Source organism: Podarcis bocagei, assembly GCF_964188305.1.
Source record: "Podarcis bocagei genome assembly, chromosome: 5".
In the NCBI taxonomy this organism is placed as follows: Eukaryota; Metazoa; Chordata; class Lepidosauria; order Squamata; family Lacertidae; genus Podarcis; species Podarcis bocagei.
This window is the reverse complement of record NC_138129.1, coordinates 15,827,596-15,844,583: the sequence shown is the minus strand read 5'-3', so window position 1 is coordinate 15,844,583 and position 16,988 is coordinate 15,827,596. Positions and strand designations below refer to the sequence as shown.

General features: G+C 46.1%; 1 protein-coding gene and 1 long non-coding RNA gene across 7 annotated transcripts in view; one reads left to right on the top strand and one right to left on the bottom strand.

Annotated features, from left to right (window-relative positions):
• PMEPA1 (prostate transmembrane protein, androgen induced 1) overlaps positions 1–16,988 on the bottom strand; it is an 87,888-nt gene that overhangs the window by 11,428 nt on the left and 59,472 nt on the right. The window contains exon 1 of one of the 5 annotated variants that reach the window (XM_081196672.1): positions 5,821–5,915. The exons of 3 other annotated variants lie outside the window; for them this stretch is intronic. In XM_081196672.1, the coding sequence (XP_081052798.1) occupies positions 5,821–5,878 (58 nt within the window). In that variant the 5' untranslated portion in view covers positions 5,879–5,915. Of the gene's footprint in view, positions 1–1,288; positions 1,465–5,820; positions 5,916–16,988 lie in introns of those variants that run through there. One more of the 5 variants, XM_081196674.1, reaches the window with a different exon arrangement.
• Positions 5,956–12,697, top strand: LOC308588399. Of its 2 annotated transcripts, none has more exons than XR_014008709.1 (3): positions 5,956–6,059; positions 8,779–8,838; positions 10,791–12,697. It is a non-coding gene; the product is annotated as an uncharacterized lncRNA (long non-coding RNA). The 2 variants fall into 2 exon arrangements; XR_014008710.1 differs by lacking the exon at positions 10,791–12,697 and adding an exon at positions 10,385–10,762.

Genomic DNA, 16,988 nt, shown 5'->3' with positions numbered 1-16,988 from the left:
GGAAGCAGGTCAGGTGTCCTCTGGCAACCATCCTTCGCCTCACCTGAAGCAGTTGAGAGCACTTACTAGTTCATTTCCAAGCACCGCCAGGACATCAGGTAAAGAATTTTAAAAAGTAATTGGTCATCTGCAAGACTGTTGTCAAAAGGTGCCCCACCTTGGGGATTTTTGGAGACAACCCTGAGGAGACAACCTGAGGAGACAGACCTACTCAGGAAGGAGAGTCCACTGAGGACATCTAATATGAGAGCTCTCCAAAACCTGGGAGTTGGCAACGATCGTTGGCAAGTTAAAGGAAATTGCATATTGCCAGAAGCTTGATTATAGGTGCTTTTGCAAGACAAGCTGGAATGCAATCAGCAAAGGGCGCCATATTTGCTGCCAGAAGGAAAAGCCCACCTTTAATCTTTGCTCTGCTATCTGCTATTACTGTAACACACCAGAACAAAAATAGTCCTTAAAAAAAGAAAAGGAAAACAGGTGTGCTTTGAATTGCTTCAACCTTGCTGCCTTACCAAAAAGCCAGTCCGCAGAAAGGTTTTTAAAATACCTCCCAGGGAAACACTGAGCAACCGCAATAAAGTTCCGAGAAACATACCTTGCACCCCCTTCTGATCCCCCTTCTGACCCTCCCTCCAACTCCCCCCACCCCGCATGGCATTTCTCAGCGACACAAACTTCCCATTGACGCCGAGCAAACCCATTGACTGACGCACAGCTGATAGAAACACACAGACACACAAAGCGCGCAGGCTTTTCTTAACCTACGCTGATTCCAAACCATTCCCAGTGGCATCCGCATACCAGACTTCCAGACGTAATTTAATTCAGTGCTCAGTTCAGCCAGCTGGCAGTGGCAGCTTGAATGGCTTGACTTGGCACAAAAGTGTATTGCACACAAAAAGGGGGTGGGGGTTGAGAAGAGGAAGAAATGCAATCCAAGCCACCAAATAAACAAGAGCAAGCAACAACAGGCTACTAGTTAAAACTTCATTTGAGAAAGAGGGAGAGAGAGAAGGCAGCTTTCGTCTGGAATAGCTCCACGAGCTTGAGGATACAGTTCCCCACACTTTGCTTGGAGGGTGGCGTGGTTTTGGAAGGAATAGAATTTGATCCCAGAGACACAACACAGTCATTTGATAGAGACTATTATTCCCAAACAGCTTAGCCTATGGAGAGATGTACGCTCCCAGGCAGACAGCACAGTGCCACTCCTGCATAGCTCGCTTTTCTGTCTGCCGGCCAAGAGATTAAAGGGGGGGGGGAGCAGCAAGAGAAAAATGCTCACCTGTGCTTTGGGCAGAAAGGAGGAGCCAGCCTTTCCCTCATGGGCTACATTTGCCAGGCTTAGGAACTTTCTTGGAAAGAAATGGAGCCAAAAATTCATCAGGGCCAGGGCTCAGAATACAGATACTTAGGGAGACCCCTTATTACATTAAACAGGTAAATTTCCCTTGCATGCCCACTGCAAATCACCCCTCCCAGCCCAAACTTCTATTTGGACAGAAGTTGCAGGTGGGGGACGAATAATAATAATAATAATAATAATAATTCTGTGTGTGAAATTCAGATCTCCCCGTCTCACTTGTCTCTCCCACCAATAAACAGAATGGACGGCTTCTCCTGTCCCTGGACTTTGGGGGAGCTTTCCCCCTCTGTTATAAAGGGCTACTGGCTGATACTTCACCCCTCTGCCTTGGCCATCCCTGTGAACATCACAGCTTATCTCAGAGACTCAGGGCAGCTTGAAGGTGATGGCCAGATGAGCCTAGGGCATATAAGAGAATGCATCCATCCATCCATCCGTCTGTCTGTCTGTCTGTCTGTCTACCTACTGATGTATAATAGCCCACCCTTCATCAAGTCCCAGGGTGGGTTAAAGCAATCCAAAAATCAATATTAAAAACAGTTAAAACAAACTGCAGTCACAGGAACAGAGTAATGGATAAATTTCATCCCACTTGGTGTATTTTTATCCAGGGGAACATCAAGTGCCTTCTACCTACACTTATGCGAGCTCAGGTGTAAGAGAATAATAGCGCTGAACTTTACCATTTTCTTGCTTGGGAAACTAGGAGGGTGGGGTGGCTTGTGAGATGCAGTGCTTAAATCACGGGATGGAGGAGGAAGAAATGGCCTGGTCCTTTTTCTGGGATCTGGCTAAAAAATGATGAAAGGGGTTTGTGGGATGAATTCGTGGGCTCCCTGGATGGCTTATTGAAAGAGGATCAGACAAATTTACGGGGCATAAGGCTATATCCATGGCTTCTAAGCATGATGGCTATGCTCTGCCTCCACTCCATCTCATTATTAGATGAGATTGTGTCACGCATGTTCTGGCACACATAAGCTAGAGTTGCCATACGTCAGGAATTTCCCGGGATTTCAATGGCGGAATTAGCTTCCAGGGATTTTGGGGGGGAAATCGGCAAAATGTCTGGGGGTTTTGCCCACGGAACAAGGAAGTGTGTGTTAGAATATCACTCTTTGCTCTCCTTTGGGGTGGGGGGTAATTCCCCCCCAAAGCTCAAAACTATGATGCCGATCCCCCCCCCAAAAAAAGCCAAATAACTTTTGTTTCTGGATTTTTACTTCTTGAAATATGGCAACCCTACATAAGCACGCCCAGAGAGCACACTTCCTCTTCAAGTCGCTGAGTCACTGCAGCCAGTTGCCATGCAGTGGGGATTTAGAGAGCCAGGTGTTTAGAAGATTTGAAACCTGGAGGCTGGGTGTGTCTTAAACAGGTAAGGAGAAATCGGGATGGGGTGGCGAGGAGCACTTTTCGAGAAGGCATTGAACACCACTGCAGACTGTTTTTATCCGAAACTATGTTCACAGACAAGCAGCCATGGAAACAATTCTTTAAAAAGAGGGGGGGGGGAGAAGACGGGGGTTCTTCTCTCCAAAATCTGCTCTGAGTTCCAGTGGTGGAAGAGCAAGCCCTTGGATCGGGTAGTTGGGAGGGAGACTAGATGACTCTAGGGGTCCCTTGCAAATCTATAGTTCTATGATTCTATAATTTCTTTTATGCAATTGGTTGCTAAGTGCTGAATTTAGTGGGGTGGGTGGGAGGGAAGGAAGGGATAAGATGATTGGTGAGAGTTCCTTCTGGCTTCCACACGTGGTTCAGCGCCAGCATAAGCTAACAAAATATGAAGCAAACCACCCAGTCCTGCCAGTTACCTTGGAGCAGAGTCTGCAGAGTCGCAGCTGATCCGCCAGCCACTAGATATTCCCTGAAGTATTACATTTCCTGCATTTCTTCCCAAGGGTGCCCTAAAGAACTTCTATAACCACGAACCAGACCCTTGTAAAAACTTTTATTTGCTTGCTTAACTTTGAATTAATTAGTTCGGGTTCAACAATATTCCCTGATCTGGCCTTGTCAGCTGAATGCGGTGTGTGTGTGTGTGTGTGTGTGTGTGTGTATGGAGAGAGAGAGAGAGAGAAGTGGAGGGGGAGGATATGATATTATTTTATGATATGAAATTATTTATTTACAACCTGCTTTCCGTACCATAGCATACACCTCAAATCAGCTTACAAATTAGAACAATAAAACAGCAACTGTATAAAAACCATGATCTCCCATAACCAGTTTCAGCAATAAAACAACTTTTTTAAAAATACACAATGTGATTGGCCAAATAAAAAGAAATGAAATAATAATGACTCGAGCTGCAGCGATGTGCTCAGTATGTGGGGTTTAGGCCACCCAGCTGTGTGGTGTAGTGGTAAGAGCACTGGTGGGCAACCTGTACCCCTCAACCTAATTTCTTGAACCTCCAGCAGCCTCTGGGGGCTGGTGGACAAATCTACCACTGGTTTTGGCCCTACAGTTATTAACATATGGCCCTCCACAGATTACCCCACAGAAGAATGTGGTCCTTGGTTAAAGTGTCAAGCTAAGTAGGACTGTGGAGACCCAGTTTCAAACCAGCCTTAAAGCCCATTGGGTGTTCTGGGGCCAGTTGCTGTCTTACTAATACTACTACTACTACTACTACTACTACTACTACTAGTACCCCGCCCATCTGTCTGGGTTGCCCCAGCCACTCTGGGCGACTTCTAGCATACAGAAAAACATAATAAAACATTAAAACATTGTAAACTTCTCTCTACAGGTGTCTTCTAATGGCTATATAGTTTTTTACCTCCTTGACATCTGCTGGGAGGGCGTTCCACAGGGCAGGCGCCACTACTGAGAAGGCCCTTTGCCTCACTTCTCGCAATGAGGGGAACCTCTGGAAGGTGCTTGGAGCTAGATTCCTACCTCTCAGGGTTGTTGTGAGGATAAAACCATGTTTGGAGGGGGAATCATGCACACTGCCTTAAGCTCCTAGGAGAATAAACAAGCAAGCCTGGCTACCAGAAACAAGGGACGGGGGGGTGGGGGGGTGGCTTATATGAGACTTACAAAACAAAACAAAAAAGGGGGCAGATTTGAGCAAAATGTGCATTTGTCGATTTGTATGTATATGCAGCACAATCCATCTCGCCACAGTGAGGAAAGACTGTGAGCAGTTCAGGTAGCTCCATCTGTTGCCCAGGTACTACCAGGTGATCTGTGGCAAGTTCAAGGGCTCTGCTCCCCCTTCCCAAGTCTAAAGCAAAATAGTTGCACTATTTTTACGGACCTCTGATATATTCCCACTGTGAAAGGAAGTTGATGGGGATGGTGGTGGAGCAGAATTCCTACCCATCTCATTGTGGTTGGTAGTGATACCTTCCTACTTGCCCAGTGGCTGGGGCCACAACAAGTATTGAATGGGGCTGGGCATCCTCAGATTTTGGCCTGGGTATGGGGGCCTGAGCAGGTCTCAGACACACCTTGAACTGCATTTGGGAATCATTAGGAAGCTAGCACAGCCGCTGAATAAAAAGAAAAGGGTGTGTGTGATACTTCTGCCACCTTCTGCCAGCAGCCAGCCCCCAAAATTTGACGCCAGTCTTCAAGGGCAGCCCCACGTAGAAAGCACTACAGCAATCAACCCTGCAGATTACTCAACCAAGGTTCTTGATGACAGTGTCCTTGTTCTCTGGAAGGGAAGGTTGCTAGTCAATACGTCAAATGCAACCGACAAAACTCGTCCTTCGCCAAAACCCTTGAACTCAGAAAACCTACAACAAACCCGAGAGGCACTTTACTTAAAGAAGAAAATCAGTAAGAAAAATGGCCAGCAACTGGGTACCGTGCCATGTTCCCCGTCGTTCCTCTGCACCAGTGGCGTAGCGTGGGGGGTGCCAGGGGTGCCGGCCGCACCGGGCGCAACATCTGGGGGGGGGGCGCGCTCGCTGCCTCCGGAGTCGCCGAAGAGCCTCGGGCGCAGGCTGTAGCGGAGCTGCATGTCTCGCGGAACCGACGAGCTGTGCGCGCGTCCGGGCTGAAGGCGTCCAGCAGGCAGCGGCTCTCAGCGCTCGCCGCAGAGGACGCGCCAGGCAGCCCCTCCTCACAGCCCCGCCTCCGCCGCTGCTGCTGCAGTTGCTGGGCCGTTGCATTTTCCTCGCCTCTCTGCCCCCCTCCTCCTCCGGGCAAGCGGCGTCGTTTGGGCGGCAGCGCCAGCGGCAACTCGCAGGTTAGGGGTTAGGGGGGGCGCAAATTACTTGCCTTGCCCCGGGTTAGGGGGCGCAAATTACTTGCGTTGCCCCGGGTGCTGACAACTCACGCTACGCCGCTGCTCTGCACTCATCCTTTCCAAATTTTGTGGGGTGGCTTGCCCTTTCCCGCATTACCCCCCCCCCCACTAAACAAACAAACAAAAAAGATGAATAAGCACAACCTTAACACACCACACACATCAACTCAGCCTTATTTACCATTTTCCACAATGCCTTCAACATCTATGAGAGCAATCGCTGCCAGCGAGAGTTTCATTGGAACCAAAATTTTTTAGTGGGGGCTGGAGGATAGAAATTTACCCAGCAACAGTATCCAAACTCTCCTCTCTGGCTCCCTGCTGCTTCCCACTCTTGCTGGCTTTTGGTGCTTGAAGCAGAAAGGGAGAGAAAAAACCGCCAATCTCCATTCAGCGAGCGCAGAGCGTGCATATATATATGTATGTATATATAAATACACACACACACATATATGGTGTGCATATTGTCCCAACCATCTCAATCCTCACCACAGGGAATTGTCTAGAGAGCCTGTAAATAAACAGAGGCCTTTAAATCCCCCCCCCCAAAAAAGAGGGGTGGAAGAGAGGAGCAGGGGGGCTTTTCTTTGTATTGTAATGAGATACATGTCCAGAAAAAAAAATGTGGCTCTGAGGAGGTTGGGGCAGCGGGGGCGAGGGGAGAAGGGTAGCAACAAAGGCCTGTCAGATGCAGGGCCCTCCACCTCATTTGAATGTTTGGGGGGGCGAGAAAGGGGGCATTCAAGGGCTCCCTTTGTAAAGAAAGCCTTCCCCACACAACCAGGAGGTGGGGGGTGGGGAAGCAGGAGGCGCTGGGCACTTTTTGTTTGGCTGCAGCCATAAGGGGTTAAAGGTAAGAGCAGCCTGGCTTGGGGGGGGGGCGCGCAATCCTCTTGTCCTTGTGTTAACTGCTTTCACCCTGGGTACGGTTGGCTGAATCCTAGACAGCTTTAAGCACTCTGGCAGACAGACAAGGGAGCCTCAAGGGTGGAGTTCAAGCAGGCAGCTTTTGACAGTCACATCACGAGCCCCAGAAGAGGCCGCTCTGCGGTGGGAGAGTCGCAGGGGGCCCGGGAGAAGTTCACAGAAGAGCCCATGGAATTGCTCGCCTCCCCCCCCCCCGCCCACCCCAAGCCCCGTCCTGCACAACCCCTGCCCCGCAATCTTCCTCCCTGCACCAGCCCAGTTTTAGGAGCGCTCGTCTTCCAGAGCAGAAAACGGTTCCCACCGATGCAATTTTGCGCAGCGCATGTGTGGACGTGGGGCTGGAGGCAGCCAGTGTGTGTGAGTGAGAGTGAGGGGGGAGTCTGCATTTAAAGATTTACCGCAGGGCAGAAAATGCCCCTCCAAAAGCAGGGCCAGGCATTCTTTCTGCCCTGCTTCCACAAAAGCGCCTGTTTTGTTCATTCGTTTGATGACATTTGCAACGCCGTACATGTGATTTGTACATTACCTTGAGTGTCTCTTTTTTAATGTCAAAAAGAAAGTCAAGGGAAACAAAAGAGGGGACAGGAGAACTAAGCTAATTTCAGATGCATATTCCCAGGTATTCCCCCCACAAAACATTTGTCAGCGTTAGTAAGAGCAATATGTGCCTTATGAAAGAGAAAAAGCAATGTCAATATAAGTTGATTATTGGGACCCAGCTGCTGGGAAGTCCCACAGCTTGAATGTACATTTCCCTAGAATCTGGAAATGAGGTGGGAATACACAAATATTGGTTTGTTTCTCTCTCTATTTTTTTTTCTGCCAGGACCCCCAAAAACTCTTCTGAATCTCTTCTTAAGGTCCCATTTCCATCTGATTCCAGACAGGGACTTTTCAGTGATGGTGCCCCATCCTCAGGAAGGTTCACCTAGCACCAACTTATTGTTTGGGCACTAGGTGAAGATGGTTTGGGGGTTTTGTTTTGTTTTGTTTGGTCAAGAAATTTTAGGTATTTTGATATTGTCCAATCTGACTAGTATGTTGTGTGTGTGTGTGTGTGTGTGTGTGTGTGTGTGTGTGTGTGTTTCAAAGAGTGTTTTTAACATTGTTAAAATGCCCTGCTGTTCTTTTGTTTTACCGAGGTGGTTATTGTTTTGGAATTGTTGGTTTAAATATTTAGCTGCCCTAGAAACTCTCTTTAGAGTTAAAATATCAGAGTAGAAATGTTGGCAAATGAATTAATAAAATCACATAGCCAGATAATTGCTGTGATTTTATACAGGAGCACGTAATGCAAAAGCCATTAAATCAGACGGCAAAACAAACATACTACCAGCTAATCAATCAGTTTATTAAAAGGTCATTAAATCATCTTAATGGTACAGAAAGATGTCGCTCGCCAAGCCCTATCATACAAGGAGGCACCTTGAAGATCCAGGTGTCTTGGGAGCACTGATAAGCATCACACCCATAACCTTGGGTGATCAAGTTTCTATCCCTGAGTTATCATTGGGTATCTGTTCCCTTCACTTCTTCTCCCTTCCATTTGACTGGGGTTATGCAATTGTCATGCAACCAGGGAGAAGGGGTTCATTTTCTATAACCAATCAACATCTTATGCATCAATAGCTTTTAACTCACACGCACAGGTGAGCTTCATCAGAAGCTGAGAACTCACAGGAGGAGGTCAGGCACCTTCCCGCCCCCCCCCCCAAAGTGATCCTCTAGCCCCACCTCTATAATTTAGAATCAGTGCAAATACAGAGCAGGAATATTGATGCCTTTGCAGGAATATTGATACAAGAGGCCCTTCTCACTTGGATAGAGTGGTACATGAAAGCTTAAGGAGCTCATGGATATATTTTCTTGCAATTCACGTTCACAAAGTATTGTTTTTGAGAAGGCGTAAAGAGGAGTTGAATTCACTGGGTCAATTCAGTCCGCTAGTCAGACCTGTTTGGGGAGAGGAACCCCTCAAAATCTAATCTCTGATCAATATATTACTACTATAGTAGTGCTAGTAACCCAATAACAGTGCGTCCCCCCCAAATCATTTGAGGAACAGAAACAAACTACACAGATTTGCCATTCTGCTCATGCCTATTTATGTATTTTTCGTATATATGCATTTTGTATTTGGCTTCCTAATCATTGTCACTTTTCAATTAGAGGAGACCTCATTCCATTTTTCCCCCTTTGTAATTCTCCCCAGGGAAGAGTGATGGATGCACCAAGCTTTACGCGACGGACAAATGTGGCTTCGAAATGCAAAGTAAGGTCACACTAATTTAATTTAGCATAATTTTTTTTACTCCTGCATACATTTCAGAGGCAGGTTCAGACACTGTGTTGGAGTGACACAACCTGCTTCTTTGTATTTTCTGTCTAGACAAACACAGACGCTTTGGGAATCTGGGCAGCGTGAACAGGGAGCAATGCATAGATTGCTTTTACAGATAAATATCCCCACTAAACACACACACACACACATTCCCATAAGCGCTATCAGTTTCAAGGACTGAGTGAAAACTTAGTGACAGGTCACTGGGGGTTGTCAGCAAGCCTACAAATTGTCTCAGGAGTTTTTTGTTTTTTTTTGCAATAGCCAGTTTTCTCAATTATGGCTCCAAACCATATTCTAGTGGGACTTGATGCGGCCTTTTGCGGAAAATGTGGTTCTTGCCTAAGAGCAGAGCATACCAAGCACAACTCCAGTGGTGTGTTGGGTAGAATGACGAAAGAGCCAATGCACAAACGAAACACCGCAGGTGTGCATGACTCAAGTTTACAAAAATTATTAATGGAAAAAATAATAATAACTAGCACTAGCCCTATTCAGTTGTTCTGCACTCTCAAACCCATGCAGAAATGGTTGGACGAAGGGGGGAAATGGAGACCAACTCATTGGACCGTCTCCATCCTAGGAGCCCCTTCTGCAGTCCCACAGCCCTCCATTCACTGGTGGCTGTGGAAGGAAGCCTGCTGAACTCAAGTAGGATCTCTGCATGATTAAAGAACCCCGAACCTCCAGGCTTTAAAATAATGCGGGAAGTCTCCTCGAGTAGAAACAGGCTTTGCACTACAGAAGGTCAGTTGGAATGGCGATGGGGATGTGTGGAGGGCCTGACAGCTCTGTCTCTCTGTGTGTCTCTGCATTTGTGTGTAGGGGATGCAGTGCAAACTGAATGGGACTGAAATGGAATTGCTCTCCAAAAATCCCCTTTGTGGATTCTGGCAGCAAATGTTACCTGGATATACTCCTGGCTTATGGCAGGGATGGGAAACCTCAGGCCCTGCCGATTAATACACCTCTCTGTCTGATCTTTAAGACTCTTCCTAGGCTGCCCCTAAAGAATAAATTATTATTATTGGCCCTGTTTAGGGAAGTTGTTAATGTATGATGCTGTATTGTTTTTAATATTCAGTTGGAAGCCGCCCAGATGGGTGGGGTATAAATAATATATTATTATTATTATTATTATTATATTATTATTATTATTATTATTATTATTATTATTATTATTATTGCTTGGCACTCTCTTTGAGCACCTGTCCTTGAACTCCAGAAATACTTCTTTGCTTGCCTGGATAGACATGTGCAAAGGGGATTAGCTCACCCTATAAAGGTAAAAGCATTCCCTTTTGTTGCTCTGCTTGTTGTTGCCTCTGGCCTGCCCACTATGTGGCCCCCTGAAAGGCAGGCCATAAGGGCAATGTGGCCCTTGGTTTATGGGTATCAGTTAGGTACTGCCACTTAACATTAGCACTTGGCACACAAAATATCCCAGAATTGAAACAAACTTTTGTTTTGAGGGCAGTCTACATCTGGTAAGATTCTGAGAGCTGACATGCAGAAGGAGCCAACATTTGACGGTATTTAACATCTCAACAGTATTGACAGTATCGAACAGTGGATATGCTGCAGCAGACAGAATTTTTCGTCGTATATTTGTAACGTCACAACCGCTGTTTAACTGTACAGTATCTCATAAGAGGACTTGCAAAAAGCACATAGTTACTCTAACTCAGTTTGACAAACCAGGGAACGTTCACTGAATCGGCACAATAGCATGGAAAATGCCCCCCCCCCCCAGTGTTATCAATTCTATTTTGGTGAATTTTGGCAAAGATTAGGAAACGAAACCTATATTTCACATTTTGAGAATTTGATTTTTATTATTTAAAAAATGTCTTAGAATATAATCTCAGGTTTTTTTATTCTAGAATTTTTGGAAACTTTGGTATTCTTGCGCATAAGAAGTTTTGTGGACCATTTCATGGTCCTTTGGAAGAGAAGCAAGAGTAGCTACATTTCAAATTCTGGAGATCATTACCATGTTTCAATATTCGAGCTACATCCTGGAAGGGAATGGTTTGTTTAAATGCTAGCTCCCTTAATTACTTCGAAAATAAATAAATAACCAGGGGGTTTCTGGAAACCCAGAGAAACCCAAACTTCCTAGAAGCCTGTGCACTCTTCCATGAACCATCTTTTTTTAAAAAAAGCAAGCAAAAAAAGAGCGTTGCCCTACTAAATCTCTCTCCTCCCTCTTCTCTCAGACACACACCCTTACTGGCTAGCAACCAAATATGTGCAAGACACATCCATGTCTGGACTCCTGGCTGCCCACAAAGATATGAGGGAGGGGGGGAGTGTCTCAAATTTATGAAAATCTAATCTTGTTAGTCAATGCAATCTGTGTGACAAGGCAGAGCGAAACTCATTGTCATTCTCACCAGCAGCCCCCATGTGGCTGACTTGCATCGGGCATGCAATTTCATTTATCTCTGCTCCAAGCGCAAGCCTAGCCAAGGTTTCCTCCTGATTTGAATGAAGACCTGCTTCTTTAGAATCGCAAGCCAAATTGAAGCAGACATTTAAAGGAATAACTTTGCAAGGGGGAGCCAGGCGCTTTCAAATGCTGTAGCCATCGAGCATTCGGAGACATAAAGAATGGACAAAATATGTTTCTCTCTCTCTCAAATATTACTTCTCGCCCTTCGTCTAAGGAACTTGGGAAGGGGAGTTCCGCAGCCCTACTCAAGAGATGCCAGGAATTGAATCTGGGACTGTCTACAGCAGCTGCTTTAAGTCTGAGCCACAGTTCTCTCCACAGCACAATGGGAATATGGATCAGAACCCAGCCCAGGTCTCCCTGATCCAAGAACTTCAGCCATTTTCAGGCTGTTCAGGAAGAATTAGTACATATGTGTGTCTGTGGTTAGGGGAGGATTTCAGTAGCAGTCTCACCACCAACTTATACACATCCATTATAATATTTCAGATATACAGGGCAGCCTACAGCCATCCTAATGGACACAGCTAGCTCAGGAGCAGATCCTGTCACTCCTTTCATTCCCTGCAAATGAACAAACTGAAAAGGCCTCCACACGACACAGGCTCTCAGTCATAGCACATCAACCGAGAAGGGAGCATGCACATATAAGTTTTTTGCTATTTTATCGCATCTGCAAGAGTATGCAATAATGGGATCGGGCTTGCATGTACAGTGGTACCTTGGGTTACAGATGCTTCAGGTTACAGACGCTTCAGGTTACAGACTCCGCTAACCCAGAAATAGTACCTCGGGTTAAGAACTTTGCTTCAGGATGAGAACAGAAATCACGCGGCAGCAGCGGGAGGCCCCATTAGCTAAAGTGGTACCTCAGGTTAAGAACAGTTTCAGGTTAAGAACGGACCTCCGGAATTAAGTTCTTAACCAGAGGTACCACTGTACTGTTTTACCTCCCAGTCCTTGTGGTAAAGTCAGTGACAAACTGCGTTTTTAAAGGAAACAGGCAAACAAATTGATAATCTCATGTTGGCGTTCTTTTGAGAACTCTTGGGTATGCGTCACCCATATCAGAAACTTTTGAATTAGTTTGTCAGTCCTAATACTTCACTCCATGTGACTGCAATTGGACTTAGGTGCCTTCTCCAAAATAAGTTGTTCAGGAGTGAGCATCTGTTCAACATCTCCCACAGCGAAAAGTGATGCAACAAATTCATTAGGCTTCTTCACTGCCACCCTCTATTCCTTCAAACATCTTTCTTGTCTCATGGCCTGATGGCCTCTGTCCCCAGTTTGACATACGTAAAGGCATTTTAATTAATTGCTTTTATTGATTGATTACCGTATTTTTTGCCCTATAGGACACACTTTTCCCCCTCCAAAAATGAAGGGGAAATGTGTGTGCGTCCTATGGGGCGAGTGCAGGCTTTCAACGAAGCCTGGAGAGCGAGAGGGGTTGGTGCGAGTTCCCGCGGGCTCCCAAGGCTTGCGGATAGCAGCCTGTTCTGGGGGCTGGGGTCGGAAATAATTTTTTTTTTTCTTTCTCATTTATGCAAGATGCCCACCTTTTGAAGCAAGGCTTCTTGCCTTCTGTAGCTTCACTGACTCTGCCCATTAACCATGCTGGCATCCTCTGAAGACATGTCTGCACCTTCCTTGTATTTCCAGTTGGTTTTTGCAGCCAACTGCACAGGCCCCTGAAGCAAACTGTTTGCACCGTGTGGCTCATTGCTCCGCTCTCTCCAGGAGTCTTCCTGCCTAACACAAACCGAGCACGGCCTATTTTCATCAGGGGAAAGGGTTTGAAAAACCAGGAAATGAGTCACTTTTTACAAGGAACGAGGTTTGCCTAATAAATATGGAAATTTGTAGCAACTTCCCAGTGTTCCTAAGGCCAAATTTTAGCAAAACTGGGCATAGGAAATGGAAACTGGGTAGCGGTGTTATGGAACTGCAACTATTTCTCCAATTATTATATCATCAGCAGACCAGATCTAACTGGCTTGGGAAAGAGCAGCGAGAAAAAGCAATCAGGGTCCAGGACGCCAATGAAGTTAGTAGGAAGGAGCAGCAAAAACAGAGGATTAGGCCATATAGAGATGATAAGGACAGAGCTGGGTTTTCAGGGCTTGGCACAGGAGCCTCCAACATTTTTAGGCCTGTAGGCACATTTGGATTTTTGAGTGAGTGGCATGAGCTCCAACCCTGTGGTCTTCTTTTCTCCCTTGTGTGAATAAGGCAGAGGCAGAGGGAGAGAGAAATTGCATGCAAAGTTCGTTCTTCACACTTTTCCAAGGGGTGTGGACATAATAATTAATATGAGCCTTGAAAAACACAACAGAGGTGAAAGAGGAAGTGAGAAAGAATATCACTCTTCCAACTTCCTCCTTCAGGTCTATGTACTTTTCACAGGGCTCTAAATATTATTTAGCATGACTCCAGACCACTGGGATATGTTTTCAACTGGGCTTTCAGCTTTCACACACTGCCAGGTATTTCCACACAACCATTCAAAAGGCATTTCACCATCTAACAATGCCATGATACCGTTCTGCATCAGGTATGCAGTTTCCCTAACTGGCAACACTGGCTGAGATCCCTGCATACATGTGTGTGTTTGTGAAGAACAGGGGGAAAAACCCTGGTCTCTCTGGGAACACAGATGCAAACGACACTTTGCACAGACTTGTAGAGCATCCCATGAGACAAAACAGAAAACCAGGAAGAAACCTGCAGTGTCCTGTTTCCCCCTCCCAATGGCGCACCTTCAGAGGATGTTTCTTTCCAAAAGGTATCTGCAGAATGTAATCCTAAATCAGCATCAGTATGATCCCCCCCCCCTTTGCTGACTGCATTGCTGGAAGCTATCCGGGGTGGGGGTAAGCTTGAATGCTAGAGCTTCTCAGCTAAGCACAAACACCTGTGTTGAATTCCAAAGATTATGCTGGATAGTTAGCAGAGAGGAGAGAAAAGCAGAGGGATAAAAGGATTAAAGGAAGATTCACAAAATATACATGAGTTGCAGGGTGGGAGAGATACAAACTACATGGCAGCAAAAAGCTCGGTCAGGAACATTTGTGAGTCAAGTTGAGTCCAACTTGGTGCCTTCAGATATTCTGGAGACCACTGATCTAGAGGGCACCAAATTTGGAGAAAACTGCTCTAGGCAAACTTATTTATTTGTTGCATTTATATCCCACCTTTCCTCCCAGGATCTCAAGGTGAGTCACATAGTTCCCCATGCCATCCTCACAACAAAGCTAGGTTAGGCTGAGAGTGAGCGATTGGCCCATGGTCACCCAGTGATTTTCATGACCGAGCGGGAATTTGAACCCCGGTCTCCCATTTCCTAGCCCGGGAAGTCTGACCCACTACACCACACGGGCTCTCTTGGGAAAGCACCCTTCAGTTGCCCATCAATAAACTGCAGCTTCCACCAGCCCTAACCGAGAGCACTAGGTTGGCGAAGGGCAAGAGCGGGTGCCAATTTCACAACTGGAATAAACCATGTAAATTAGTCACATTGGCATCTACCTTCCACGCTGAGCATTGGAACTATGTGGAGACAACATTAGGAAGTTGCTCAGTGAATGGTTAATCAGCATAGAATTTTGCAACAGATGATAGAGATATAGATAGATAGATAGATGATAGATAGATAGATAGATAGATAGATAGATAGATAGATAGATAGATAGATGATAGATAGATAGATAGATAGATAACAACAGGGACGAGCTTGGTCTCAGATTTCAGCAGTGCCCTCCTGTGTGAGGCCAAAATTCAGTCTCCCCCCCCCCCTCGCCTTCTGTTAGGTTCAATTCACTAGGTCATAGTCGCATTGCCCTGTGATGTCCCCTAGGCTCAGCACCCAGTGCGGCAGCAGAACTGGTGGCGCTGCTCTGATAACAACAAAACCTTGAACTCTCGGAGACATTGGTTTTCAAACTTTTCACGCCCAGGGAACCTTTACTACACCAATTCTAACTCTTCTATATCCACCACTGACTCCGCTCAATGCTCACCACAGAACTCTAGCACTGCAAACTGCAGAGGCTCCTGGGCTGAGGAGTTCAGTGGGTTTTGTTGGGTGGGGTTGTTGCTGTTGGCTTTTGTTTTTGTTTTGTATCTTAATTTTAGACCTTGTTTTGACTTACGTGGAAATTGTTTGGTCTGTTTGTGCCTTTTAAAAATGTTTTATTTGTTGTTTATTGCTACTTTCGTTTTGTAGCTATGTGGTCTTTTTCCATGTTGCAAGCTGCCTTGAGCATGGTCTGAACTGTGGAAAGGTGGCATACAAATAAAATTATGTATGTATGTATGTTCTAAGGTGCAGGGTTTTTCTGGGGGGCAGGCTAGGGCCTCTGTTATTCCACTTATACAGAGAACATTGCTTAGAACACAGCTAACAGTCACTTGCAACTTCACATTTCAGCGGTTCTATAGGTGATTGCATGCTAGCTGTCTTTCAGGAACATTGGTCCACTACTGCCAGTTTTGCCATCAAGAAATCCCTGATGGGCTTCTGCAGAATTTCAGGATGTCCTCAAACACGGTTCAAAATTTTTTTATCAGAGCAATGAAACCTTGTGGTGTTTCCAAAGATCTCACAGCCTCCACCCACCATAAGAGAGGGCTTAGGCTGAAGAAGTTTCTGTGTTGTAACTACCTCTCAAGCAAGCCGGACGAAAAACATTATTGGTCAACCATTTGCTGTTGCATTAGTCATGGGCAGCAAAGCTAAAACTAAAAGCCAGGACTTGCTGTGGCCTTATTTTAGATGCATGGTCTTAATCCTAGTGATGATAGGGAAGAAAGTGTCCTTGTCTGTGTCGGGGGGGGGGGAGTACGTGTGAAGTTCTGAGATGGTAAAGGTAAAGGTAAAGGGACCCCTGACCATTAGGTCCAGTCGCGGACGATTCTGGGGTTGCGGCGCTCATTTCGCTTTATTGGCTGAGGGAGCCGACGTACAGCTTCCAGGTCATGTGGCCAGCATGACTAACCTGCTTCTGGCGAACCAGAGCAGTGCACGGAAACGCCGTTTACCTTCCCGCCTGAGTGATACCTATTTATCTACTTGCACTCTGACGTGCTTTCGAACTGCTAGCTTGGCAGGAGCAGGGACCGAGCAACGGGAGCTCACCCTGTTGTGGGGATTCGAACCACCGACCTTCTGATCGGCAAGTCCTAGGCTCTGTGGTTTAACCCACAGCGCCACCCGCGTACAAGGGATCATTACCACCAAGAACGTTGGTGCAGGTGGGCAGGCAAGGTTTGTTTGGGTTGTTGTTTAAGCTGGTTGTTGTCATTTTTCATGTTTTCAATGCTCTCTCTCCCCCCCCCCCCATGCTTCCTGCAAATAAAAAACCAGGAAGTGAACTAGAATCTTTTCCCCTAACTTTGCTATCTTTCTGTTTTCAGTGAGACACACACAAACACATCCCCAGCTACAATCTGTTTTTTCCAGGGCTTGGAATTAAAGAATTCAGAAATCCACAGTGAGTGCCCTCATAGTTCAAATTGCCTTACAGTGGTACCGCAGGTTACATACACTTCAGGTTACATACGCTTCAGGTTACAGACTCCGCTAACCCAGAAATAGTGCTTCAGGTTAAGAACTTTGCTTCAG